General features: G+C 41.6%; 1 protein-coding gene across 11 annotated transcripts in view; it reads left to right on the forward strand.

Annotated features, from left to right (window-relative positions):
• Window positions 1–27,065, forward strand: part of LOC122715815 (glutamate receptor ionotropic, kainate 2-like) — a 235,081-nt gene that overhangs the window by 57,344 nt on the left and 150,672 nt on the right. For all 11 annotated transcript variants that reach the window (XR_006346909.1, XM_043938291.1, XM_043938296.1 and 8 more), the window contains exons 2-3: window positions 8,483–8,675; window positions 11,635–11,790. Coding sequence is in view for 10 of the 11 variants with exons in the window: in XM_043938291.1 (XP_043794226.1) it covers window positions 8,603–8,675; window positions 11,635–11,790 (229 nt within the window). In the remaining variant the exon portion in view is untranslated. The remainder of the gene's footprint in view (window positions 1–8,482; window positions 8,676–11,634; window positions 11,791–27,065) is intronic.

Here is a 27,065-nt window from a genome sequence, read left to right on the forward strand (position 1 = left end):
TTTTTTTTTTTTTTTTTTTTTTTTTTTTTTTTTTTTTTTTTTTTTTTTTTTTTTTTGAAAAATTAACATCGCTTTCCCCGAACACGGTTGACGTGTTTTATCTTGTGATTCCCGAGCGACAAATCGTTTTATCGACAGCCTAGCGCAAAATCGCGGAACTGTTATCGCGGCGCAATCCATTTTTCCGGCCAATAAAGGGGAAGCACGTATTTAGGTGGCGTCACCCATGACAAATTTCCTCGTCCTTAGATTATTTTCGGTCGTTGTTCAATCGACGTAACGAACGCACCCATATCCATACTCGTACTCGTGAAAACGCTCGCGTCCAATTAGTGACTGTTACTTCACTCGTGACGTCACACATCGATCTCGTAACGACGAATGAACGAGAAACGTGCATGCAACCGGATTCTACCGGTTGTTATCCAATACACGTTTCATTCACGTGTATTTGTTCCTTCTTTTTTTTTCCTTTTCTTTTTCCCTTTTTAACATATTAATCCGGAGGAAACGTTCGTCGCGAGTGATTTTTCTTTTTTTTTTTTTCGAAATCGTTTTTGATCTAATTTAATTAACGCGAAATTTAACGCGATCGAATTGGTTCGTTATATTTCGTTCGAACGAAATATTTCATCACTTTTGGAGAGATTACTTCGTCGATTTAAAAATTAAGGATAGATCGATTGTTAAACTCTTTGGGGAGAAGGGAAATAAAAAAAAAAAGCCAGGTCGATGAACTTCGTTAGAAGGGGCATTGAGCATTTTGCCTTTGATTAAATTCGCCGATGAATTTATTTAATTCAATCTTTTTTATTTTTTTTTACCTTTATTCGAGCGCCATACTCGTTATAGAGAATTTTCTCTGTACTATCGGAGGGTGACGGAGGATTTTATAACGTGTAGGAAACAGTCGAGACACGTATGCGACAGACTTATGCGGCAGTGGTTAGTGGCGCAACTTGCGACGCGTTGCCGAACAAGTCGTGGAAAAATTGAATTCCCCTCCCCGTTATACGGTTTTGACGCCCTTTTCCTGGAGACGCCCTCGTTTCGTATCCGCTGCCTCGTTGTCGTTCCAAGAAATTTGGTTAGGGCGGTTAATAAAGTGTTGTCGGAGAATAAATGAAATGCACGTAGATTTTCTTTTTTTTTTTTTTTTTTTTTTTTTTGGTACAATTCATTTGTATTTTGATAACAAATGATAACAAGGAAGGAAAACGTGGAGAAAATGTAAAATTTTCTAAGAATATTGTAAAGAAATACAAGGAATGTTAAAACGGATGTTTGTACAAGAATTCGTGAAAAGTGAAAGAAATATATACTTTTAGAAATGGACGAGGGACTCGGTGCTGCGTGTTTCACACATTTTCTTTTTTCTAAAATTTAGATTTCGCGAGATGTTAAAATTTAAAATTTTTATATTTTCGATGTTTCGGTATTAAAAGTCCGAGCATACCGTTCTCCATACCGATCTTCGCTTTTTCGGGATAAACTTGGTGCAGGTTGGTTGGTGGTACGTGATAGCCGAGTTTCGTGCTTTCACCTGCAATGGTGAACACGAACACATAGGGGACGCCCTGCGTCCGTACACGCCTAAACTGTATACATCGAGGTTTTACGAGCCGTCATCGACGTACGTTGTACCTTCAATTTTACAAGGTTTCTCGCCACTGCTCGCTGATTCAACGCGCAAGATGTCGAACTATTCGTTGATATAAAAATTCCTCCAAAAGTTCCTTCCTTCCCCTTCATCACTCAGTCGAGGTCTCGTGAGTTATTCAGAAAATCGACTCGGTTACATTCTCTTTTTATTCGATTTTGCGAATATCTTGCTCTTGATACGAATCTCTTGATACGAATCTTGTAAAAGATTCGAAAGTGATTCGAATCTGCGTAAGAAAATCGAATCTGAGTAAGAGTTATTTTATTAAAAAAAAATAATAATAGACGTAAGAAAATTTTTAACGTTCGGAAGAAATATCGAGTAAATTCATCAAAAGTCTTAAGTATTAAATATATTTTCTAAATTGATCACTTTCTTTTTTCATATTACCTCCAAACAAATTTTGATTACTCTATCCATTAATTTTTAATCGTCGAAAGTGATTAATCAACATAAACAAGAAAAATTCCTTATTTCAAGAAAATACCATCTCCAAAATTTTTCCGCGTAAATTTAAATTTAAAAATCGCTCCCCTGCGAATGAAAAACAAAAAGAAAGAGAGAGAGAGAGAGAAAATATTTCATTCTCCTTGCTGCGTTCAATTTCTATTCACGATGTACACCTCCGTATATTAATACCTCTCCACGTTATAACAAATGATTAAACGAACGGTTAAATTGATATAGGAAAATGGACAATGGCTCGCTCGCTGTTCGTATACCAGGATTTTCATTTCTCATTCATATTATAACGTCCAGTTTGTCCCGGGAACTGAAAGAACTGAATTTCGCGAAATATCCGTAGGAATTTCCTTCCTTGCCGGATCGAACAATCGGGCATGGAATAAAATATGTGTCAGTGACGGGTTATCGGGCGCTTTGTTGGCGGAAGTCCGCGTGCACAATCTCTGCAGAATGCACGATCGCTAGACAATCGATACAAGACGTGAATTTCGTTTCAACTCTGTATCCCCCGCGGTCCATCAGGCCTGCTTATACCACTCGTAAATCGTCGACTGTTCCGTACCACTGACTTTTGACTTTATACGTATCCCTTCGATCTTCCTCCCCGTTTTGATGAATCGAGACTCGCACCGCCGTTACGTAAATTATAGCACGAAACTCGCTACTTCGTGGAAATAATCTTCCTCGACTCGTGCGTGTGATCGAGATAAAAGTAAGGAAAATAAAGGGAGAGTCAATTACAGAGGAGAGAGAGAGAGAGAGAATTGGATTTATCAAGATGATCAGAAGCGCGATGATCCTTCTAGGATAACGAATCCATTGTGAATTCGTGGTCGTCTTTCCGTACAGTTTGTTGGCAAACGGATAAAGGATTAAGGGAATGAACTGTTCAAAATCGAGCAAATCCTCGCTCCATTTAACAGTGTTGCGCGAACGAAAATCTGTGAGCCGTCGGTCGGTGGACTCGTTGATCCGAGTAATTATTTTGCACCGTTTGAACGGAAGCATAAAGTTTGGAAGACCGCAACAACGGCCATGTTAAATAAAGCACGTATATATATATATACCTGTATCACCTGTACGCATTTCTATAAAATCGTAATATCAGGAAATTTTGATTTGATTTTCTTTTTCTTTTGTTTATCTTCTTTTTCGTTTAATCCCGACGATGGTTTCGACAGATAACGATTGAAAGCCGCGTTAAAGAATTATTTAGGATAAATGTATCGAATATTCGATAGCAGATAGTAACAGGATCGAATTTCAGGATTTTTCTCGACGCCATGCTGGAGCGGAGTGCTATTTCTATTCTCTACGCGAGTAACTCTCCACGAGGAGGAGGAAGTTGGTGGAGAAATCATGGATGGTTGAGATGCAAACGAGAATGGAGGGGGAAGGGGGGCGAGGAAATCCTTGCCAAGGATAGCGATGCCTTCGAGGGGAGGAAAAAGGAGTTTGCATAGCGGCCACTTCTTTGCTCGCTACGAATGCGCAGAGAATATCTTTGTTCTGTGCAAATTAGATTGTTCCAAAAAAATGGGAGGGGGAAAATCGTTAAATCAAAATAAACGAAAGGAAAGGAATGGAGGAAGGAAACTCGAATGGGAAAGAGGAGAACGTACCACCGGCGCAAGACTCGGGCGTACGTACGTAGTTCTCGTCCCCGCATTTTGATTCGCATTAATTTTTTTTTCTTTTTTTTTTCCTAACTCGGTTACCTTCACCACCGATCCAAGTCCAAACTCGATAATCGAATTCCAGCTCGAAAAACTTCCTCCCAACTTTCCGCCCAATCTTGAAAAACCGGAAAGTTGCCCTTCGTTTTAATCAACTCGTCCTGATCGGCGAGTAGTTGCCGACAAAGTTCATCGAACTCGAGCCGCCTCGAAAAATAACTCATCGATATCGAGGTCCATCGAGGCGTGGCACGAGAGTGGCTACTCTCCCGTCCCCTTTCTTTCTCCCCTCCCCGTCGAGTTTATCATCTCGTGACGGAGAAAAGCGTCGAGACGTAAACCTCGTTATCAAGATGGCCGGGCGATGACGATAGATAGACAGAAGTAGCCAAGGACCACGGAGGCGGAAAGAAAGAAACGAAGGGACGAGAAAACGAGGAACGATCCGTGTTTGCATAAAAATTTTTACTCGCCAAGGAAGGAGGAGGAGGAGGAGGAGGAGGATCCGTGTGGGACAAAGGGAAAGGAAATTCATTCAGAATTCGATCCGCATCTTCGAACGACTTCGTTATCCTTCCTTCTCGAAACGAAACATTCCCCCTCTCCACGACCACTTCACCAACATCTAATAAGATGTTTCTAGCGCATGTTGAAGCGCATTTGTGCATACCGTTTGCTATTTGCCCGAGCAAATGTCTGGATGCGGCCGCTTGGACGAACGGATCGCTTGGAACTCGGCGAAACGACGAAAATCAATGGGGAATGCGTGTCAGAGGGATGACGGTCCCTGACGGTATACTAGCCGAATTACACGGGATATCGTGGGATCGTGGGTGTGTATCGGAAATTTCACGGATGCGCTCACGTCATCCTGGCCCGCAAACACGGTGGTGAACGAAGAACACACCGTGATTCGCAGAGGAAGATCGATTAATTATGCGGAAAGGGAATGGGTCACGAGACGTGGGAAATTAGGTGATAATTGGCTCGTTCGTTACGCGTGGATTAAAGTCAAGAATCGTTTCACTCTGATTCCTCGCGGGGATTTCAATGCTGGGTGTAATTTCATTTCGAGCTCGAGTTAGAGCGAATCGTCGAGCACCATCGTTGGTGAAATCAACACGAGTATCATCCAGCCGAGCAATGATTCGCAGTGCCGGAGTTTCATCTCGCGCGTTCATCCTATCCTCTAGATACGATGTTTCAACTTTATTTTTTTTTTTTTTTTTACCCCTGTCTGTCCAAACAGAATGATGATCCTCGACAAAAATAATTCGGTGAAATTTCGCTTCGAAGTTGTCCCGATCGTTGTCCTTCAAACTTTTCCTCCGCGAAAAAAAAAGGCAGCTGTTGAAATGATCGATCCAAACTTCTCTCCCCCCTCTCCCCTCCCCGTATTCTTTCAAACTTGAATTCCAATCTTGTCCCGATAAATAAAACGTCGGTTATTCACCCCGCGATAAAACAAACTCGCATCTCTGAATCTTGAATTCAATAATCCACCATGTGAATTATTTATCACCGTTTCCTCGTATTCTGATATCTCTCTTTCTCTCTCTCTCTCTCTCGTAAAAATATCGCCAGCTCATAAATTTCCATCCTTCCGTCCATCGTGATCTTTAAAAAGCTCGGCCGATCCGAGCGTCCCTTCGAATCTTGCGCGGTGTCAGCCTCGATGAATCGTAATTTTCAAATTTACGATAACGATTCATCGCAACGGCCGATTGCCACGCGTGCGTATGTGTATATATATATATATATATACATATATATATCATTGGTCGTTGGTCGTTGTTGTTCGCATCGAAAATTTACGAGTGTATCTCGTCTGAACGAGAGCCACTCCATTCACGATGAAAACGTCTCTCTCCCGTTGGGTGGGAAGGGAGGAACGAAGGGAGAGGATGATAAATTATGCAGAAAGAGAATTGGCTACCGACCGGGGGGAAGGGAAGGGAAGTTGGTCGTGCGGTGTCTCGAAGGTGTTGGGCCTCTCTCCGATACTCTCGAATACTTCCTCGTTGTAAGAAGGAATCCGCGCAATTTTAAATTTTCACCTTCCAATTTTACGTGTTTGCGCCCTATGTGTTTATTGGAAAATTTCGACTCGGAATAAGATTACGATTCGATTCCTCGCAGGGGATACGATGGTGAATAAGTTAGCGGAAGTGGAAAATCACTCGGCATCTCGACGACGAGATATGGTTAAGACTTTAAGACACTTCTTCTTCTTGGATCTTGGATCCTGGAGCGGGGACACGGCCGAGTAAATTCTCTCTCCCTGTAAAAATTTTACGGTGACGCGTAGTTTCGTTTCGTTCAAAACATTCGAGTCACGAATCATCGAATCGAACGATGAAAAAAAGGAAAAAGAAGAGGGGAACGAAAAGGTTTTCAACTTTATTTTCCTCCATAGGTAACAAATATACAGAGCGTCAAAGTCAACCATACTTCAGCGTCCGAATATTTTCGTTCACTCGCCGTATAGAATCCGCGATATAAATTTTTCTCCGCCCCGAGAAATTTAAATGGAAGGCATAATTTTACCAGGATCCACACCGACGGATTCTCTCCGTCTACTCCGTCGACGCAATACCACTTTTTATTTACACGTACGTACGGATCGCGAAATTATTCGAGCTTGATTCCACCGTTTTATCCCGCCCGTCAATATTTGCCGAGTTATCTCGGTCGCGAGATACTGTACACGCACACATACGCGCGCACACCTATACCGTACACATACATATTTGTATAATTTTCAATGTTTCAAATTTTTCATCGAGTCAGATTTTGATCGAGACTCCATCCATGGGAACAAAATCGGGGGCTGGTTCGAGCGATCGTAAGCGTTTAAGAACGCGTTAAACTCGTCGCGTTATTCCATTTCGCGATCCCCCATACGCGATGATACGCGAACGCAAATAGTATCGGTTCACAGGAGAGATTCGAACAACTCGAGGCAAACTCGATAGTGCGCGTATTCACCGGATTTTTTTCGTTCTCGAAAAAAAAAAAAAAAAAAANNNNAAAAAAAAAAAAAAAAAAAAAAGAAAGAAAGGAAAAAACAAAAACCCGAAAAAAATCCAATCCGCGACTTTGACTTATATCTCTCTCTCTCTCTTTTTTTTTTTTCGGTTCGCTTGTTTCACGTTACAATCACCGGGGCTATAGATCGTGGAATGATTTTTTGCGCCACGTTCTCCGTGTATCGAGGATTTCCGATCGGCGATTGGAAGGGACCGGTCGCGAAAAATTATTATTTTTTTCGAAACGGGAGATCCGGGAAACGGGAAATTGTAGATTGCGCAAACAGGAAAAATCACCGCGTGGAAAATGTCCGCGTGAAGTTTCGCTCGTGGATCGAATTAAAGGAAGGGAAACAGAGAGGGAGAGAGGGGGATAGAGATGGAGATAGAGACAAAATTAATGAAAAAAGAAAAAAGAAAAAAAAATGGGAAAAAATTTTTTCCTCCTGCGCCCACGTGAGATTTCAACGCGGTCGTATTCAGCATTCACGGGTTCCATTTTCTTCGGGTGTTGCGTCACGATGCCATACTTTTTCCACGCTCGATGTCGAGACATATACATATACGCGCCTGTACACATTGTTGTGTGTTTGCAGCGGTTGCGCGAGCGTAAACAGCCTCGAGGCTGAAGCTTAGAAAAAAACGCGCCAGCGGTTGCTTTTATTTTCCAACGGTTTTATTCCACGCTGTCTTACTTATTCTTCGACATCGTCGCGTCTGGGCTGATTTCTGTTGCGTGACACCGATTTCTTTTTTCCTCCATTTTTCTTTTATAAAACGACATAGTCGTCGTCGTCGTCGTCGTCGTCGTCGTCGCACAGGACGATGAAAAGGATGCTCCTCCTCATCACCGTCTTACGATTTCTCCACAAATGATTCCTCTACGAAATTTGCCCGAATATCGAGTTCTCGTAATTTTTATTCGAACGAATTATTCATTTATTGTCCTCCCATTGAACGAGGAATAATAACACGTACGCGAAATATTGAATTTGTATATGTACAAATATCGGAAAGGTAAATCAATTACCGTTGCGTATCCGTGTATTTTAAACTGTTTCGAGTTTCTATAAACGCTTAAAAATCGGCCCGCAGTTATTTTTTATCATTATTTTTCAAAACTGATGTTTACCCCTCGAATTCGATTTTTTCTTTTTCCTGTCAATTTATCTGACCGCTTGAAATTCGATGAATCGACATTCACGCTCGTATCGTAAAACAACCGTACGATAAATTTCGACTCCAACTCAAACGCTCAATCGCGTCACTTGGACGAGAGAGAGAGAGAGAGAGAGAGAGAGAGAGAGAGAGAGAGAGAGAGAGAGAGAGAAGAAGAAGAAGAAAAATTCGCGGGGAAAAACTTCTCTCGGATCCTTCGTCGTCGTTATTATCATCGAATCGCATCTTATTATCCGATTATCCGCTGCCCTCGTTTCCTCGTCGTTTGGGCGACAAGAGTCGAAACGGTTGGCAGGCGTCGACTTCTCTAATCCGTGGCACGCCGGTCGTTACGGTGTCATCGTCGCACAGAGGCGTCCCCCCCTCCTTTTTCCGCCCTCTTTTCCTCGCCAGAGGATATATTCGAGGGCCGGACGCGAAGGTTTGCGCGGCGCATTTTAATGAACTCGCCATCCCATCTTGTTTTCCAGCGGTGTGAGTCTCTACGGCAGAAGGGAGGAGGCGCAGGCTCCCGCGGGGGGCGCGGGGGGTGGCGGTGGCGGTGGCGTCGCAGGCGGAGGGAGAGACGGTGGAGCGGACCGGAACCGGAAATGGCTGCGAGGTGGCTCCTGCTGGCGCTCCTCGCCGCCCACGCCGCGGCTCTTCCTGATATCATTAGGATAGGTGAGTATCTTTCCAGTCTCTACCTTCTCGAGTTAAAAGGCTCCCTTTCTCTCTCTCTCTCTCTCTCTCTCTTACCTTTTCTCTTTTCACTTTGCTCCCATGCCTCCTCCTCCTCCCTTTTCAACTGTGCACCATTTTATATCCGCGCCTCACGTTTCTCACCTTCCATTCTGAGAAATGAAATTCTGAAATCGATACGTTTTTTCAAGAGACGAAGATCTCGATCGATCAAAGATTTCACCACGATCGAATTTCTCCACTCGTCGCCGCCTCGTATTACAGTTAATCCTTGTGGGAAAAAATTCAAGGGTAATTTTTAAAAATTAAACGAAGGCTACTTCGGTAGATCCTTGGTAGACTTTAACTCTCGTAATCCTTGTCAAAGTTAGGTTGGAGGGGGCCATGTCGGAAAAGTTAAGCAGATATTATCCCTTCAACTCCGGACAGGCTTCCGCAAAAAAAAAAAAAAAAAAAAGAAAAGAAAAAAAAGAAGGATAAAATGGCGAGGACTTAATAGGATTTAAATAATATCAACCCGTTCCAGCGAACGAGATAAATCTTGTTGAATTATCACATTTATTCGCTGTTTGTAAATATTTGTTTTCGCATATTGTTCACGATACGAAAGATTAATGGGCACGTCGTGTAATATCTCCTCTCCTCGAAATACCGCACGCGTGTCTGTTGCCGTCGCGTAAGTAGTAACACCGGTGCACGGTCAGGCAACCGGGATGACAAAGCGAAACGTTCTCCTTGGAATGCTGGGAATGCGAACAACGTTGTACCGCTTGTCGGTAGGTGGTCGTTCAAGTGATAGAATCACCTTTCGCGATTCGTGTAAACGATAGCAACAGCTTAACAACGCAGTTTCAACGACGTTGCGCGACTTTTCATGCTCGTTGAACAGCTATTGTATCGTTTTTGTATCGCGGAACACGCGTCGCGCTACTTCACTTTTCCGCAACTACTTGTCAAACTTTTAACAAATAATCGTTCGTGGTACAATAGAATATTAATAAGCTGATAAGCTTTTAACAAATATATACCTCGGAATAAACGTACGATTTTGATATTTTTCTCTTTAAAATCACTCGCGAAATTATTTATTACCGATTTATCGTCGATCAATGTCATCATCGAGAAGAAAGCGGAGGATCTACGCATTAACCGTATATAATAATTTCCAAGCACCTTTAATCATTTTATCAAATAAAATCATAAACTCTTGTTCCGCCTCTATTCGTTCTACCCCGCTCGTTGGTGAATCCCTCGCGCGAGTAATTAAACCTCGTTTCACGTACGAATACGTTGACCGAACGTACGAGTCCGCGATATTAATTTAACGTTTTCTCTTTTTTTTTTTTCCCTTTTTCGTTTCGAGAGTTGGATTCGTACACGAGATAATTCATTAACAATCAATGAATATTCAAGTCTTATTAATTGGACGAAGCGATAGATAGATAGATAGGTGAAAAAGAAAGGCGTCACTCGATCGACCCGCGAAATAAATTAACCAGCCTCGTTTCTTCTCTTTTTTTTTTTTTAATCGATAATATCAACTGCCGGATCATAACTCCATCTCCGCGCGATTAAACGCTCCTCGCCGAGGAAACTCTTCGGGAGACGAGGCTGGAGGATATATAGAACGTAACGTAGAAACGTAACGATAACCATTGGAGGGGTAAAATTTTACGGTGAATTCTGAAGGTTTATCTCGACTCAGTGGTGTGCCAAATCGACCGAGATTTATGGCCGCGGAGGAGGATTAACGTTTCCTTTCGCTTTGTTTCGCTCTTAGTCCTTTTATGATCCCTCCTCTCCGTAATCCGGATTTCTAGTGTCTTTATTACGGTCTTTCCTTTCTTTTTTTTTATTTTTTATTTTTTATTTTTTTCTTCTCCCTTTATCGGGATCCGATACATTGGTGGATACTTCTCGAAATTAATCGATGCCCATCCTTAACGAGAGACGTAAATCTATCGCGTGAATTCTATAAATTGTGGAGTCAGGTTGGCGCAGATGTTCGCCAAGTTACTTTATGACGCGCGCGAGATTAAAATCAATTTATGGCGCCAATTCCTTTCCGCTTTGAATTCGATCGGATCGAATGAGACGAGATGAGAGACTTCTCGTTCGTTTGCTTCGCCTGAATTATTCCTCGAGAATCTTTTTTTCTTTTTTTCCAAGATTCGGATAACGATTATGTATTATCTCGATTAATAGAATCAAAATTTTGTTTTCTTCTTACTCAACAACTTTACTTGAAACACGAAAAACGTTTTGAAAATTATTTAAGATTTAAATATGGACGGTTCGAAGTTTCGCAAGTTTCCTATCCTCTACTTCTTTCATTTTATCTTCCTGTTTTTTCTTCTTTCTTTCTTTTTTTTTTACTGACCTACTTTTGCCTTATCTACTTCTTTACGTTCATTGCATATTAACGTCACGAGAATTACGCGGCCATTCTCCCTCGTTGGCAATTCGCCCCATTTTCCGCGGAAAAAAGTGTATCTTTCCTCCTTCGAATACCGAACGATTGCGGCGTTTTCGACCCACCCTTAAACAATTCATTATCACCCTTAAACAATTCACAATCCTATCGATCCGCGCGATTTCAATTATTAAGAAATATATTCGATTCGAACATTCGAACGTAAGTCTCTCGAAAGCAAGTGTCCACCGTGGAGGAAAAAATCTTTTCCTCGTTCGCAAAGGAAGGAAAAGGGTCGAAAGAATTGGTCAATATTTAATACGCGTAGATGCTCGCGAGACGAGTAAACTTTTAGATTCCATTATTTTCTTAGCAAAGGTGGTCTCCGCGTGGCGTAAGATCGAAATAAAAGAAAGAAAAAAAAAAGGAGAAAGAAAAAGATATCCCCGCGCGAGGGAAAAAGTAAGGAATATTCACGCCTCGCTCCCGTCAAAAGTAACGCTTTAACACGGATGCGTGATTTCCCAGGTGGGCTGTTTCATCCGTCGGACGACAAGCAAGAAGTGGCCTTTCGTTATGCCGTGGAAAAGATCAACGCCAACCGGGATATCCTGCCCAAGTCCCGTCTCAGCGCCCAGATTGAGCAGATAAAACCGCAGGACAGTTTCCACGCTTCGAAGCGAGGTGAGTGCGGGCCCCGTTTTTTCTTCTCTCCCCTCGCATCAACCCTCCAAACCGGTCTCCCTCTTCGTCCATTTAACGTCAAAGGGAGGGAGAGGTCTCAATTTTAACCACCGCGGGATAAACCACCGCGATGATTATTCTATTTCCTCTCCTCTAATCGCCGTGTTTTCAACGGCGCACAACGTTTAATTTGGGGAATTACGGATCAGAGATGGGACACGGCTCGGATGGTTTGGGGAAATTAGTGTTATTCGGTGGAATATTGACTCGAGCGGCATCGATCGGATCTCTGGAGCTCTCTGGATATATACGTATATACACGGTTATATTTTTCACGGGCGCGAGTGACATCGACACAGGCAAAGCGAAAAACCAATAGGCAAAAACAAGGCAGGACCACCTCTATCAAACATACATCAGCCAATCACGGTTAGTCGAAACTAATATAAACGGTTGTGATGTATAACAACGGGAAAACAGAGTTTTTTAATCAAAAAAAAAAAGGAGGAAAAAACGAGTTGAATCACGAGCTCGCGTGATAAAGTATGAAAGGCTCTCCATTAAACCGATCATCATTCGCCTGATTTTTTTTTTTTTTATTTATCTTAACGAGAAAGTGGTTCAAGAAAAACTCGTTCCGCTGTCGTTACTCTTAATCGTAATTAATAGACTTGGCTTCCCAATTAACAGATGATCGTGTTTGCGAAGTCATCGAGGAAAATTCGATAATCGTTAAGCGGAAAATAGACTGGAGGTTTCATTATCGCCGTTAGTCGAATATGCGCGGGCTCGAGGAGTTAAACACCTCGAGTTCTTGACTTACTTTGATCCTTCGGTAGAAGTTTAATCGGGTAACGCGGTAATTACCCACTCTTAATGGGTATCTTCTTGCGTGGCTCGTGGGACGTCGTCAAACCGCGGATCTAATCGAATCTCTGTGTCTCCTCGAAAAGAGGGGAGGAAAGTTTCGCGGGAAGAATAATAACTAATAAGATGCCTCGTTTCGTAAATTACGAGGGAACTACTTTGCACTACTTGGAAGCGTTGCACGGTTATGCGTTGGAGAGCATGTACGCTTTCCAAGACTTTCCAAACGGGAAACACCATGAAGATAATCCAACTTCCATAGAATTTTCCCTACGTTCCCCCGGCCGAGCCGGAGTTTCCGTTTTACAAGAACTATTTTCCAAGTTCCTCCTCCTCCTCCTCTTCCTTCGCCGACATGAGAAAATAAACTTGCGTTTCCTCGCTGCAGATTTCCCGTGTCAGTTCGCGTCCCCCTCTTGTCAATGTCGCGTATCCTGGCCAAGAAAAGTTTCTTAACAATGTTATCTCGGTTCACCCTTGTCTCCCACCGAGTCGATACCATCGGGTCTCCCATGTCGGCCTTTCTATTCCCCTCGTCTTTCTCCTCTTTACGGCGAATTAAAAAAATCACATCACAGGATATTTTCCGCGCTAATTTTTCGTAAGGAAAGGTTGAAGCTATTTTTTTTATTCTCGCATTGTCCTATCCTATATTTCTATATATATATATATCGTCTTTCTCGTCTTTACGATTAATTAAAAAAAATCACATCACAGGATATTTTCCTCGCGCAAGTTTTTCGTAAGGGAAAGTTGAAGCTATTTTTTTTATTCTCGCATTCTATCCTATCGTATATTTCTATATATATCGTCTTTCTCGTCTTTATTAAAAAAAATCACATCACAGGATATTTTCCTCGTTCAAGTTTTTCGAAAGGGAAGGCTACTTTTTCCATTCTCGTATTCTGTCCTATCGTATATTTCTATATATATCGTCTTTCTCGTCTTTACGGCGAATTAAAAAAATTACAGGATATTTTCCTCGCGCAAGTTTTTCGTAAGGAAAGCTATTTTTTCCATTCTCGCATTCTGTCCTATCGTATATATATGAATTGTCGAATTGATCGTGGATAATTGTGAACAATATCGAACAATTTATAATTATCCTTGATGAAAAATCTCCGTTTCCGTGTAAACGTTTCCGTTCCAAACACGTTCGTGAATTCGATGATGAATCGAATGTGACTAATTGAAAGGAAATATGGTTAATTTCCTTGGGCGTTGATCGTATCGTAGCGCGGATCGGCTCGAGGCAATCGCGAAAACGAACGTAATTATACGATCGAACGGCTTAGGAATAATTGTTATCACAATGGCGGATGGTGGGTTGGAAATCGTTGGGAAGGGGAAACGTCGGCGGCCGGTTATTAATCGGTTGCAGAAATCCGCCGCCGCGGAGCAGCGATAATTATTTTCGCGTGTCGCCCGATCGTCACCTGACTAATTATCGAATTAAGCCCTTCGATATATTAAGCCAAATTATTAAGCTCTTGCACGCACACATGCGGGTGTACATACATATATATACATAGTCGTTTTGGCTGACCCGTAAACGGGACAAATCACGCGTACACGCGTTGTTACTCGATGGATCGAGATTTTGGCGTCGTTCCACGTGCACCAGTCCCGAGGGCAATCTCATTGACAAATCTCTCTTTTGTCGGTGACACGACAACGATTCGCGGTCTGTAAAAACCCGGCCGTGTACAAGAGTTGAAGCAGACCGATATATCGTTTTAATGCACTGTCGTAAATGACGCATGGGGATATTACTCGTGTAAGAGGACAAACAACTTCTTTTTTCCTGCTCGCGATACGAAAACTTAATGATACCGTACCGATACGCGTGACAAGATAAGCGACAACTTTCGTGACGCAGAGTGGATCGAAGAGAGTAAAAGAGCAGCCCTATCAAGAATCCTTTCCATTAAACCCTCTCTTCGCGTAACCGAGGTGGATCCAATTTATTAGATTCGATAGAGCGACGTAGCTGTCGTCGATATCATCCACCCTTTCTCGTCGCGAAACTACAAGGAATTCTTCGACACGATCTCTCTTAGCTGCTACCACCAACTTCCCTCGGATCGGGAATTTCCTCTACTTTTCAATTTCCAACTTTGACGATTATTGTACGCGCCGGCAGAAAAAAACACCTATCACGCGTGTCACGAATTTTTGCTTTCCGAGTTCCCGAAATAGCGGGGCGAGAAATATATATGAACGGTTGATAGAGAATTTGGCGGAGGAGTTGGAATCGGTTTCGACACGGTTCGATCCGACCGGCTCGTTTCGGCCAACGAACCCTCCCTCCTTTCGTTTCGACGAGAAGCAGAAAACGCGGATGATGCTTCCCTTCCCTTTACTGCGTTTTTTACGATATGACGAAGAAACACGACCGAGTGTCGGCGCCTTTGTTCCGACCCGTGTCCCCCTCCTCCCCCTCCTCGCGATTCCGCGTAATACAGTTTTATGGCCCTGCTCGCCTCTATCCCGGAATTATTTCTTCGCTGGCGCTCTCCTCTCGTTGCTTTTTCCGTTGGAAAACGGCGGAGGGGGAAGGGAAGGGGGATGAGGGAAGGTCGGCGACGGGGACGCATGATTCGATTATTCGCGGCCGGACTTTAACGTGCGTCTGATCGTGATACATAATGCAATAACCGCGAGAACTGTGTAAGGAAGGAAAGAAATCGTAATAGCGATTGGATATAGCGAGAAGTTTTTGATCGATCTTTGGATGTACGAATACTTATTTTATTATCTTTATTCGTTCGATGATAGAGGGTACTCGATATGACCAGTTTCTGTTGCGAGAAATGTTCGCTCTTTGGCGAGCCAATATTTTCATTTCTTCGTACGCGAAGATATAAACATTTTTATTGCTTACTTTGATATGACGAAGAGAATGAAGTTGACGGTCTCGCCTGGCTTTTGTAAGTAAGAAATTCATCTAATGTAAATTATAAACTTTATAAAAATCATTAATAATCTTGGATAGATAGATGAGAGTTTAGGGAAACTTTATCAAACTATAATCTCTTTCCTCCCAGAATTTAATCCTCTTCATCGAAAAGGAGAAAAAAGTACTTCTTACTTTTGATCGATTGCCACGATAATCGTGAAACAAGCGTATTCCCGGCATCATCTTCCTCCCCATTTATCTACTTACCACGCAGCTAAGGCAAGAATTAATCTCCAACTGTTAACTGGACTACTCGGGATCACGATCACGAAATATTTCTCGTCGAACGCAAATTTTAAAGTACTCGGCCAATCCGAAAATAATTCCTCGGAAAAAAGTCGAACGACGCGAAATTAAGAACGAGCCCTGCCTCGTTCCTAATTTCCTCCTAACTTTTGAACCCCTCTTTCTTTCCTACTATGCAAGCTCGCATAGTTGGCCGAAGTTCGGTATATATTCGCAACTTCTCAACGCTGACGGCGATTTCGCTAGCCACGGAACTGTCCTTCCCTTTGAAACTGTACCACCGTCCAATTAAGCATAATGGAAGGAAAACATCGTTCCCCCGTTGTTGCACGCTAGAACCCGTTGATAACGCGTTGTGGATCCTCCTCAACTTGCGCGCGATAGTGGCGTTCCCAAGAATGTCGTCTTCGCCCCCGCGAAATTGCCTTTCTTCGTTAACTTTCCGCCACGATACGATATTGTTTTACTTTTTTTTTTCTCCTTCCTTCCTTCTTTCCTTCCTTTCTTTGGGGGGATACCGATCGAGAGGTGGGGGAGGGAAGGGTAGTTGAGTCGAAATTGAATTAACCGTGTTCAACGGGGTATAGAAAATCGAAGTGGATAGTGGATATCGATTTTTCGATGAAATTTGTTTGCGCTGTAGCGTGGAGTTGGAGTTTTCTAGCGTCCAAAAATAAGTAGAGATAAAAAGTAACGAGGAAGGGGGGAGAAAATTGGATTATCTATTTATCCGGTCGGGAAATTTTTAAGATAAGATTCATTCGTGATATTACGTTTATTCTTTCTGAAAGTTTGAAGATTTATTGTCTAATTGTTTCAAGGAATCGAAATTACTATCTAGTTGTATGGCGTGTCAATGGATTATAACGAATATAGGAACGCAGTAGCGAAGATTATTGATGAATTTTCAGAAAAGAATCGGGCCTATAAAATGGCCTATAATGGGATCGCGTAAACGCAATTTCGCTGATCAGCTTTATCACCATCGTTAGAATTAGTTTTCGAGCTGGTTTAATTAAAACATAACAGTCCTCCACAATGTTCTGGCCGCGAAAAAATCAAATCCATTCGTCTTCGAACGAATAGATCAATCCGTGGACGACGAGAGAAAGGGAACGAGGAAAGGGAGAGAGGAAACGAGAAAAATGGGGACGCGTAATAAAAAAAAAAGAAAGAAAGAAAGAAAGAAAAGAAATGGAAGGAAATATTCGAGTACTACGGGGCTTAATTAGATCGAACATCGTAATCGAAGACAAATTCGAGGCGAGACGAAATCGGGCGAAAATCGGTCAGTGGGAAAGAATTATCGACAGGGGCGGATAATCCCGTTGTTTCGAGGTTGCGCGTGTAATTCCGTGTATCGGCGCGGAACACACGGTTTTGGAACATTTACTCCACCGTTTATATTATTCTCGATTAACAGCTCGTCGATTTGTGGGCAACGATTAAACACGGCCACGACCAATCCCGTGAGTAATTACGCGACGACTAGGCGGCATACTCATTAGCAAGCGTGCAAACAGCGCGAGCAAACCGGCGACGAGCAAACGCGACCATTTGTCCTCTTCTGCAACGCTCCTTTTCAATTTCGTTTCGTTGACGATTACGGTGGTAAAATAGGAAGAAAGATTATACGATGACTAGTAGATGTATGTATGTATGCGCGATTAAAACGTGTTAGAACGCGCGATTGGAACGTGTGCATCGCAACGCGTGTGGTTATTATTAAAAATGGGCGATGCGTATAAATATTTGTGGATATCTTTTAAAATGCTTGCATTTATGTCGAATGTTGAATAAATGATAATCGTCAATTTTCTGTTAACGATAGGTTGTCATTTCGTGTGTACAATTCGATAAATTAATTTGTGGAGCGCATCTCGTAATAACAACTCTCGTGAGCATTGTATCATTAGAACCACAAACCTGCCGAATCATAATGATGTTGAATCGGTGGTTAAACCGCAATGATGACATGCTTGCTCGTCTCTTGTGCACGCGATAAAATATGATATTGATATTCAAGTATCCCAAATATTTCATAATTTATGAATAAAATCAATAAATTCTGTATTTCTTCTATATACTATTATTCTCATCGTTGAAATTTCTTCGAATAATTCATTATATTCAAATTAACTCGATCCAATATATCATAATCTATATATAAGAACGCTATTCTTATTTACAACTCATCACGTTAATTCAAAATAGAAAAAAAGAAAAAAAAAAAAATCGCGCGACAACGCGTTATCGAAGCTCTCGTCGACATGAATAGGGATATCAGGGGATAAGAAGCAAGATGGCAGTAAAGTAGGTAACGACGGAACGATGAATAATGTAGAGGCTTTTCACGATGGCGAAATGTTTTCTTTCTTCCTTTTTTTTTTTTTTTTTTTTTTTTTTTTATTCCTCGNTTTGTTTTTACTCCCTCGAATGGACACGAAGGCTAGAGCGGCGAATATCTCGATACGGATTGGATGGACTAAAGCGGAGAAAAAGAGATAAAAGAGAGAGAGAGAGAGAGAGAGAGAGAGAGAAAGAAGAAAAGAGGATGAAAAAGAAAGGAAGGAAGGAAATAAGTGGGCGAGTGAGTGGATAAAAATGGAGGGAGGCTTTAAGAGGAGAGAGTTGCGCGTAACAGGAAGTCTACCGTTGCCGGAAATTGTCTGAGACGCTTTCAGGTGCAGCCACAAGGGATAACCGAGCTTCCAGCGGAGATTCGATTTTCTCGCGGAACAACGTCGGCCCTGCTTGCTTCTGAATATGCCACTATCGCGTTAGATGATTGTGAGTACGGCTAATAAGCAAAGTTTGAACAGACTGCTTACCTCGACCCGGGCGAACAGCTCTGGCTTGAACGTTGTTCCACCCAGTTGCCGGATACGATAAATGTTTTCGCGAAAATTTTACTATGAGAATAGTTGAAGAGGAGGGAGGGGGGATTACGAGAGTGGAAAGAAATCGATCTCTGTTCGATTCAGTCGAGGTAGAAATGAAAAAAAATGCTTTAAATCAAAGTTACGTACAACTATCGTTAAAGATTAATAAATCTGTAAAAGATTTGGGAATTTAATTTTTACAGGATTTATACGTTTCTTTCTTTTTTCAAAAATGGCGTGACTCATATTTTTTGATAATTTTTACGTTTAAGTAGTTAAGGATAAATTGCGCAAAGTTATCGATGCTTCCACGAGAAAAATTAATTCTTCTCAATTTGACTCTTTGTTGGATTGTTGTTGTTCCATCGTCAATTTGCAACAAGGGTTGAAAAGAGAAAAAAAAGCATTAATCAAATGCGGGATTTAAAATGCAACTTTTTGTTACAAATATTTCTTTTTCGTAATTCGTTTATGGAGCTGGAAGGAAGATAAATTACGCCCCCGTGTAAATATCGCGACGAATTAAACCGAGGCGAGGTACGAGAAAGTGTTGGAAAGTGTAAGCTATTCGATTAAATCGTGACTCGCGTGAGCCTCGAGTTCTTGTTAAAATGTCGCCACAGTCACAGGATGGTGACTTTTAGTTCGGATGCATCGCGGAAGCGTGGCCTTTAACAGCCATAACTTTCCTACCTTTCATGCGATTACGTGACGTGTGAACGCGAGTTGCAGTTACGCGCCGCGATAATTACGGTTTTCAGCTTTTCAATTATACCGTGCCCCGCGTGGAAACGCCGCGAGGCCATACGATTCAAGAAAATAATTAAACGCCACTTTTTCTTCCGATTCCTCTTGCTGCTCTATCGTTCTTCCATTCCAATTATTTGAAATCATCCGTGGTTTAACCCCCTCCCCTCCCCCTGTTTATACGTTTATCGAGCCGTGACGAGCAATGTGTTTGCTCGTCGTCGTCGTCGTCGTCGTTATTGTTGTTGTTGTTGTTGTTGTTGTTTTTGTTTCTGTTGCGCGCAATTATTCGTTATCGTTTCTTCTATGAACGTTTTGCAACGTTTCTCGTTACCAACCGACCTTTGGTAACGAATAATTTCGAGTATACTTGGAGAACGAAGATGAAAAATAGTTTTATTTCTGGAAATATGTCTCATTCGAACATCTTTCTTTTTTAACCGCGTGAAAAATAGAAATTTCTCGATATTCCTTCGTTTCGCGATTCCGATATATTGAACGTCCAATGATCCATCGGCGATCGAATCGATACTCCCTGAAATCACATTTCACTTCCGTTAAGACGTCACGTTTCTCTGGCCGATCTGCAACGATCGACAAGGGTGTGGAACGAGATACCGCATGGAATTGAACATTCGACGTTTAAATATTTGCACGATTCCTATATCCACGATTCCACGAACCAGACACTCTCTCTCTCTCTCTCTCTCTCTCACGTGTGATTTACAAAACGTGTCGCGCGAATTCGACGACACGCGAGCGTTTAACGTTTTACCGGAAACTGTTTGCCACGCGCGTTTTTCCACCCCTACCTCGGAATAAAATCGGATCTCCGGCAGTTTCTCCGGGATTCGTGTACACGTGAGCAAACGGAGAAGGAAGAGGAGGAAGGGACGTTCGGTGGAAATCTGAGCGGAAAAGAAACAATTGCCCTCGAGCGTGGATCGAGTAGACGTGAACGTCGTATTCCCCCTTCCGCCCAAGAATTTTCTTTCCATTGATCCGATGCCTCGGGTACAGCAGTCGAATAAAGCCGACAGACGACATTTACCCGTCTAATTGGCAAGATGAGCTCTCGAATCCCCCTCCTTGGATTATTTGTCGTTGTTATCCCGGTATAATTTATTATCGATACAAAATTGGAAATTTAACTAACTCGTTCCGATAATTTCGGATTTGAAATACAATTATAATTCACGTAATAAAAACGGTATATAATAATTCATCGATCTCCGAAAAGCTCATGTTAATAATTGAATAATTATAAATGTATCTATCGGTTCGAATGAATTATTTATCAATCATATTTTGTCTCCGTTGAATCATTCATTACATCGAAATTCTTCGTTAATCGATTCTGGAAATTCTAGAATCTATTCGATTTAATTTTGTCAAAAGAAAGAGAGAGAGAGAAAAAAAAAGAAAAGAAAATCGATACTCGAAGAACACTTTAGTAGCTACACAGTTAGATGGTTTGTGGCACCTCCTACTCGAAGTCCTCTACCCTTTTTCCACTCGCAATCCGACGCTGGCTAGCCGCACGTCCCCCTCCCTCTCCGGATTTCGTCGTATTTTTATTTTCGTTCCGCCACGAGGCGTCCCCTTTCCCCCTAAAGAAATAAAAACAACCTTCGCGACTATGGAAAGTTCATTCTTGACCAGCACACGGGGTGGGTCTTTCTCGTTGTTTAGTAAATCTACTTGAAATTCTTGGCGGTTGGACCCCCACCCTAGGGGTTGGGGCCATTTGCGGGTTAATACGAGCCCGGCTGATCCTGCATTATGAAGTCGTATCGCTTTGTAATGGAAATAGCGGTGTAAACAGTGTTGCTGTTTGTTAATTAACAACGTTAACGGTCGCAACAAAAGGGAGGGAGGCCTCCGAATTCGCCGTTTATGCGGTCGATGCGGTATATGCGGATGTTGTTCGTTATCGTCGCCAGACACCCGTGATGTAAGCGCTCCATTTACATTTTTCCACGCGTGAACTCGCGCAATTTTCTCGATTAATATTCTCCTTTGGTGGCGGCCCCCTCTGGTTGCACCAATTCTCAAACCTACCTGTTTCGCGTATATCACTCGAGAGAAAGTTAAAAATCGTAACAAATTGTTAACAGAATAGTTATATATAATATTTCTAATAGCCATCATACTTCTATAAATGTAGAAAGTAAATAGAAAGTTTTATCGCTTGCGAGATTTATAAACAAGTTATTCGAAGAAATTCCTCGTATGGAAATCCTTTTCTATTATTGTATCAATGGCCAATCTCCACTAAGCTTGTAAACAAAGGATGACGTTAAAATTTCTATTTTTGAGAAGAGATTAATCACTTCAGCCTAACTGGATCCGATCCCAAGAATTCAGACACTGACTCAACCAACCCATCATTCTAATTCGAGGAATTTTCTTAATAACTTCCTTTAACTGACCGCGATATTATTATTTATTATCGCCTCATCGAGGAAACTATGATCCTCCCAATTGTAAAGAAGGAATTTTCCGAGCCTCACTCGAAAGAGGGTCTCATCGTGAACAGTCAATTGATAGTTTCCTTGCAATTACGCGTCGTGCTGATATCTACTCCCTTATAGACACACTTGCGTAACCGCCCTACAATTCACTCATCACTGCAAAGAAGCATTCGACGATACTATTAACTACTGGTGAATAGACAGAAGCAACAAACAGAATCTCACCAAATGACGAATTTATCGTTCGAGGAACGTCGAAACGGCGCGTTTAAAATTATCGTACCACAACCGCGACACAAAGACGTTACAAAGACGTAGAGACGAAAAATTGATCTCGCCGGGGGAGGATGAAGTTGTTCTCTCTCGAGAGTCGTTACAAAGCGGCTTACGGGAATCCCGCTAAGACGTATCGCATCCTGTTACGGGGCTACGATTCACGGATGTCGCATCACGCGAGCCGCCACTTTCGGATCGTATCGCGTTATATCGCGTCCGGCCAGCCACGTCCAGTTTAACGCGTCTCGTAGTTGCAACGTTGACGGTTTGCAACGACGTGTCACGTGACCCGCTTTCCGTATATTTCGGGATAAACGCGACGGTTCGGAAAATTTGTGCGGGGAATAATAAAAGGGTTAAATTAATGTCCTTAATGTCTTCTTCCTCCTCGCTTAAGCGCGGTCCAGAGGCATTCTCGTCGCGAATTCCGTGTCCTGGAAAGTTGTCTGTTAATTAACAGGTGAAATATGCAGGGATACGGCGACTTTACGACTTTTCGCCGAGTTTCAAGATTTTTTAAGATTACTTTCCCGCACTCTTTTGTATTAATTTATACCCGGAATGGCGATGTTCCACGCCGTCGTGGGACTCCGATCCTTTCTTCTCCCTTCCTTTCCTTTCCCTTCTCGTCCCGGCACGGATTGTTTCAACCGCGAAACAACGGCGGGAGACGAAAGGGGTGACTCGCGTAATCCTCGGCGGTACACGCGAACGCTTTATCGCGCAAGTCGGTCTCGAAGCCCTCCTCGATAAAGGGAAGTTTGGAATTGCAGTCTCGATTGTGTAACCGGAGCGAGGGGGAGGGATCTTTGGCGGTTCAAGTTCGAGATTAGAAACTCGGTAAGCAGCAAACGTCCCGCGTGTTTCAGCCGTGTTTCTCTCGCGATGGCGATCTCCCTCTCGTTCGTTTCACTCGAAACGAGACACGGAAACGGGAGGGAGCGTTGATGGAGCGCGAAAGGGAGGAGGGGGTTCATTTCATGGTGCGAGTTCGGCCGAAGAATTCCCACTATTTCCGGCACGTCCACGCCATTTGTGTCGGGAGGAATAATCGATGAATCGTCGAGGTCCTCGTGTGCAAATCGCGATCACGTTTGTCGTAATTAACTGTACGATATCGCGAAATGGATATGAATACGACGACGCGTCGTTTCCAAACCATTTTTCCCCCTTCTTTCTTTCTTTCTTTCTTTCTTTCTTTCTTTTTTTTCTTCGATGGTCTTTGTAGAAAATATTTTTTGCGAAAGGAAAGGGAAGAGATTGTAATTCGTATACGATATATCGAAAATAAATACAGACGATTGTCCCGGTGATTTATTCCACGGCACGGATCCCAATAAGCGAAGGAAGAAGGAGTTCTCGTTCGAAGAGACGGAATAACGATTCGGAATATCTAAACGGGGCCTTAATAAGGCGTGACTGGCAATCCGATGAGCTCGATCAATTATTCTTTCCATTATTCGGGCAAGTTTCAAAATTCGCGCCCCTTGCATTTCCAATATCGCGATATCGATTATCCGTAAATATTTTAACTGGAATTTTTTCACAACGCACCACCCTCGAGTCTCTCAATTTATTTTTTCTCGATTCTCTGTTTTATTTCGAGTCCAGCACTCGACACTGTTCTCGCCACGAAATTTCGATTCGCGGGGTGTACACGCGATAAGAGGATGCATGCACACTTTCTCGTTGTTTCAATGCGCTCGTTGAAACGCGTTTCTTTTTCCCTCTTCGATCGCCGTCCGAATATTTGAAAAAAATCGTTCCGATCGTGCACGTTCAATTACACGGTTATTCAAATGGCGTCATTCACGTGATATTTCTTCGGCAGAGTTGGCCGCATTGAAAAGTCGATGGGAGTGAGCCCTTTCGTGTTTATTGGACGCGGAAAAAATCTCGAATTCACGAGAGAACGCGTTTTCCCCCTTTTTTCTTTTTTCCTTTTTCTTTGTGCTCTCTTGCTCTTGCGCGATATCATTAGTTTTTTTCATCTTTTTTCATTTTCGTTTGCGTCATCGATCCACCTTGTTGCACGATATAAAGAGAAATCCGTCTTGGGAACAGGCGCGATAAAAGGACAGATGAGACGCGATATTTCTTAATTTATCTTTTGAGAGATGGGTTTGTAAAAATACAATGCGTTGAAATTATTTTCCAAAAGAAATTCTTCTCTGTCTTTTCTTTCTGTCCGGTTTAGATTTTATTATTCCTTGATAGAAAAAAGGGAATTTTTTACTTTCGAGAGATACTCGTGTGTATTCTCAGAAAACAAAAATCGTTGAATATATATATATATTTTTTTTTCAACCGAGTTAAATTGAATGTAAACACGAATATTTTTTATCCTATATTATATATATATTTCGATATATAAAACTGTAAAATGTAAAAAAATGCAAAATACAAATAATACACCAGAAATTCATCCAAAATTATGCGCATAATTCTTCATTGAAATTTTCCATTTTCGTGAAATTCATCGATAACAAATCGGTTGCGATGAAATTATTATTATTATTATTATTTTTTTTTCGTATGAATGTTAATTTAAATGTGACCGAACATTTGAATAATTAATTTCTCTTCGATTAAATAAATTCATCAAATTTCGAAATTTAATTGTGATCGACGAACTTTGTCGAAAATTTTAAAAGAAAACAATTATAACAATGACTCGTGCTCGGAATCATCCATCAGAGTTTCGTCGATGCCCGCCTCCCTGAAATATCTCGCAACGCGTGAAGTTAATCGAAATTTTCTCCCTTTCTTTTTTTCTCATCCCTTCTTTTTATCCCTTCGCTTCGTACACACACTGAAACGTGGATCGATTGAAAAATATCTAGGGAAAAATTTTGGTGGCGATTTTCTATTATGCAATTATCAATTCGGATGTAAAAAAAAAAAAAAAAAAAAGAGAAAGAAAAAAAAATCGTTTCGAAGCAATAAAGAATTTCCAATCCACGTGTAATGTATAATATTTTGTATAATACAAATGATATCTCGAAATTTCTCTATTGTCGAATACGATCAAGCTCTTCTAGAACGAATTTCTTTGTTGTTTCTTGTTCGATGAATTTCTTCTTGGCCTTGTACGATACCCAAATTTTGGCACAAGCTGTACAATTTATTCGAGTGGAGTTGGACGTTAATAAAAGCTGGCTTACCATAACAAAAGAAGGAAGATATGCCCTTTCTTCCATGCGTTTTATCGCGAGCGATAAATTAATGAAAAGGGGGAAGAAAAGAGAAAGAGTGGACAATTCTTCAACTATGGCCGGAATATTTTATTACCAAGGGCCGAAAGAAGAAAGAGCTTCAATATTTTCTGGTTGGGGGAAAAAGTACCCAGAAAATCCGTCAAAGATTTACAACTACCATGTAACGAGTTTCCATGTTAACAACGTAATAAAGATTGGCATAATTCTTTCTTTTTACGTGATTGTATCGAAGAAGAGACTTTTAGGGGTGAAATCTGACAAAGAATTTCTAATATAGAATATTACGTTTATATATCCTATCTTTAATCTACATTAATCTTCTTCTCGATATAATATTCATTGGAATATCAATTTTCTTCGAGATTAATATCGAATCGATTTTTCTTAAACTTTTATCATCCATTCGTCTAATTATCTTCTGGATCAAAGGAAAAAAAAAAAAAATATTTTCAACAAACAAAGCCCGCTCCTCGTTGGTGAAGTTGAAAACTGATTAATTTCTTTCGTGACACAATGGTCATAATTACCTGGTCTCTCGGCACTCTCTTTGTCCTTATATCCTTCTTCGTAAAATGGTTGAAAGAAACCTTTCCTTCCCCGATTACTTTCGTAAGAAGAATAAGGAATTACGCATTGCGTGACAATGAGACGGAGAATTGAATAGAAGAATAGGAGAATGAAGTTGAAAAGGAAAGCAAAAAAAAAAAAAAAAAAAAGGAGGAGGAGAGTTAATCGGATTTCGCGGTGGGAAGCGTAAAGAAAGTTTGACAATAAGATCCTCTGGAAGAGATATCGAGTCAACATTGATTAGTAAACATCTAAGAGCATTGACTTCTTGAAAACTCTCGAAAACTCCTCCTTTGTCTTTTACTTTTGCCCCTGATGGAACTCGTGTCTCAAGATTCGAACGTTGATTTATTTTACGACTATCGATCGATCCTCGAGATGGGGATGCTCGAGATGTTCTTGTTGAGAGAGAAGTTGCGAGAGTAAGTGAATCGTGAATCGAAAAAAAAAAAGAAAAAAAAAAAAAAAGAAGAAAGAAAGAGGAAGATGTAACAGAGAAGTCTCAGGTTTCGAAGATTCTGAAATATCTTCGGGACGTCGTTTTCTCCTCGCTCGTTCGCTCGCTCGAAATTTTATGGACCATAATGGGAATATATACGGGAAATTTCAGTATTTTGTGCGTATTTCTGCCTCGTTTCGTAGTCTTACGGCCTTGAATACGCATTTTGAATCGTCGTTGTTCCGTAAATAAACTAAACGTAAGAATACGTACGAGTATGCGCAAGATTTTCTGATATATTTCACGTTCCATATTCTTCGTTACGATACAAAATTTTAAAATGAAAGTTGGAGTGGTCGCGCAACTGTAACTGTATTGTCGAGTTACGTTACGTTCGTTCCTTATCCACCCTTGTTATTCGTTGAATTCACAGCTGATTCTGCTCTACCTAAGATCTTTTCCTCCAACTAACAAGCCAGGCTTTGATCCAGAAACGTGTGCTCGACAATAAATCGGGACGGGAAACCTTGCTCGTCTCGAAGGGCTATCGCCACGTTCGGAGAGAACGATTCCATCGAATCTGTCTCCTCGATCTTCCTC

The sequence above is a fragment of the Apis laboriosa genome, unplaced genomic scaffold (assembly GCF_014066325.1).
Source record: "Apis laboriosa isolate Shangri-la unplaced genomic scaffold, ASM1406632v1 scaffold40_cov151, whole genome shotgun sequence".
NCBI classification, from domain to species: Eukaryota; Metazoa; Arthropoda; class Insecta; order Hymenoptera; family Apidae; genus Apis; species Apis laboriosa.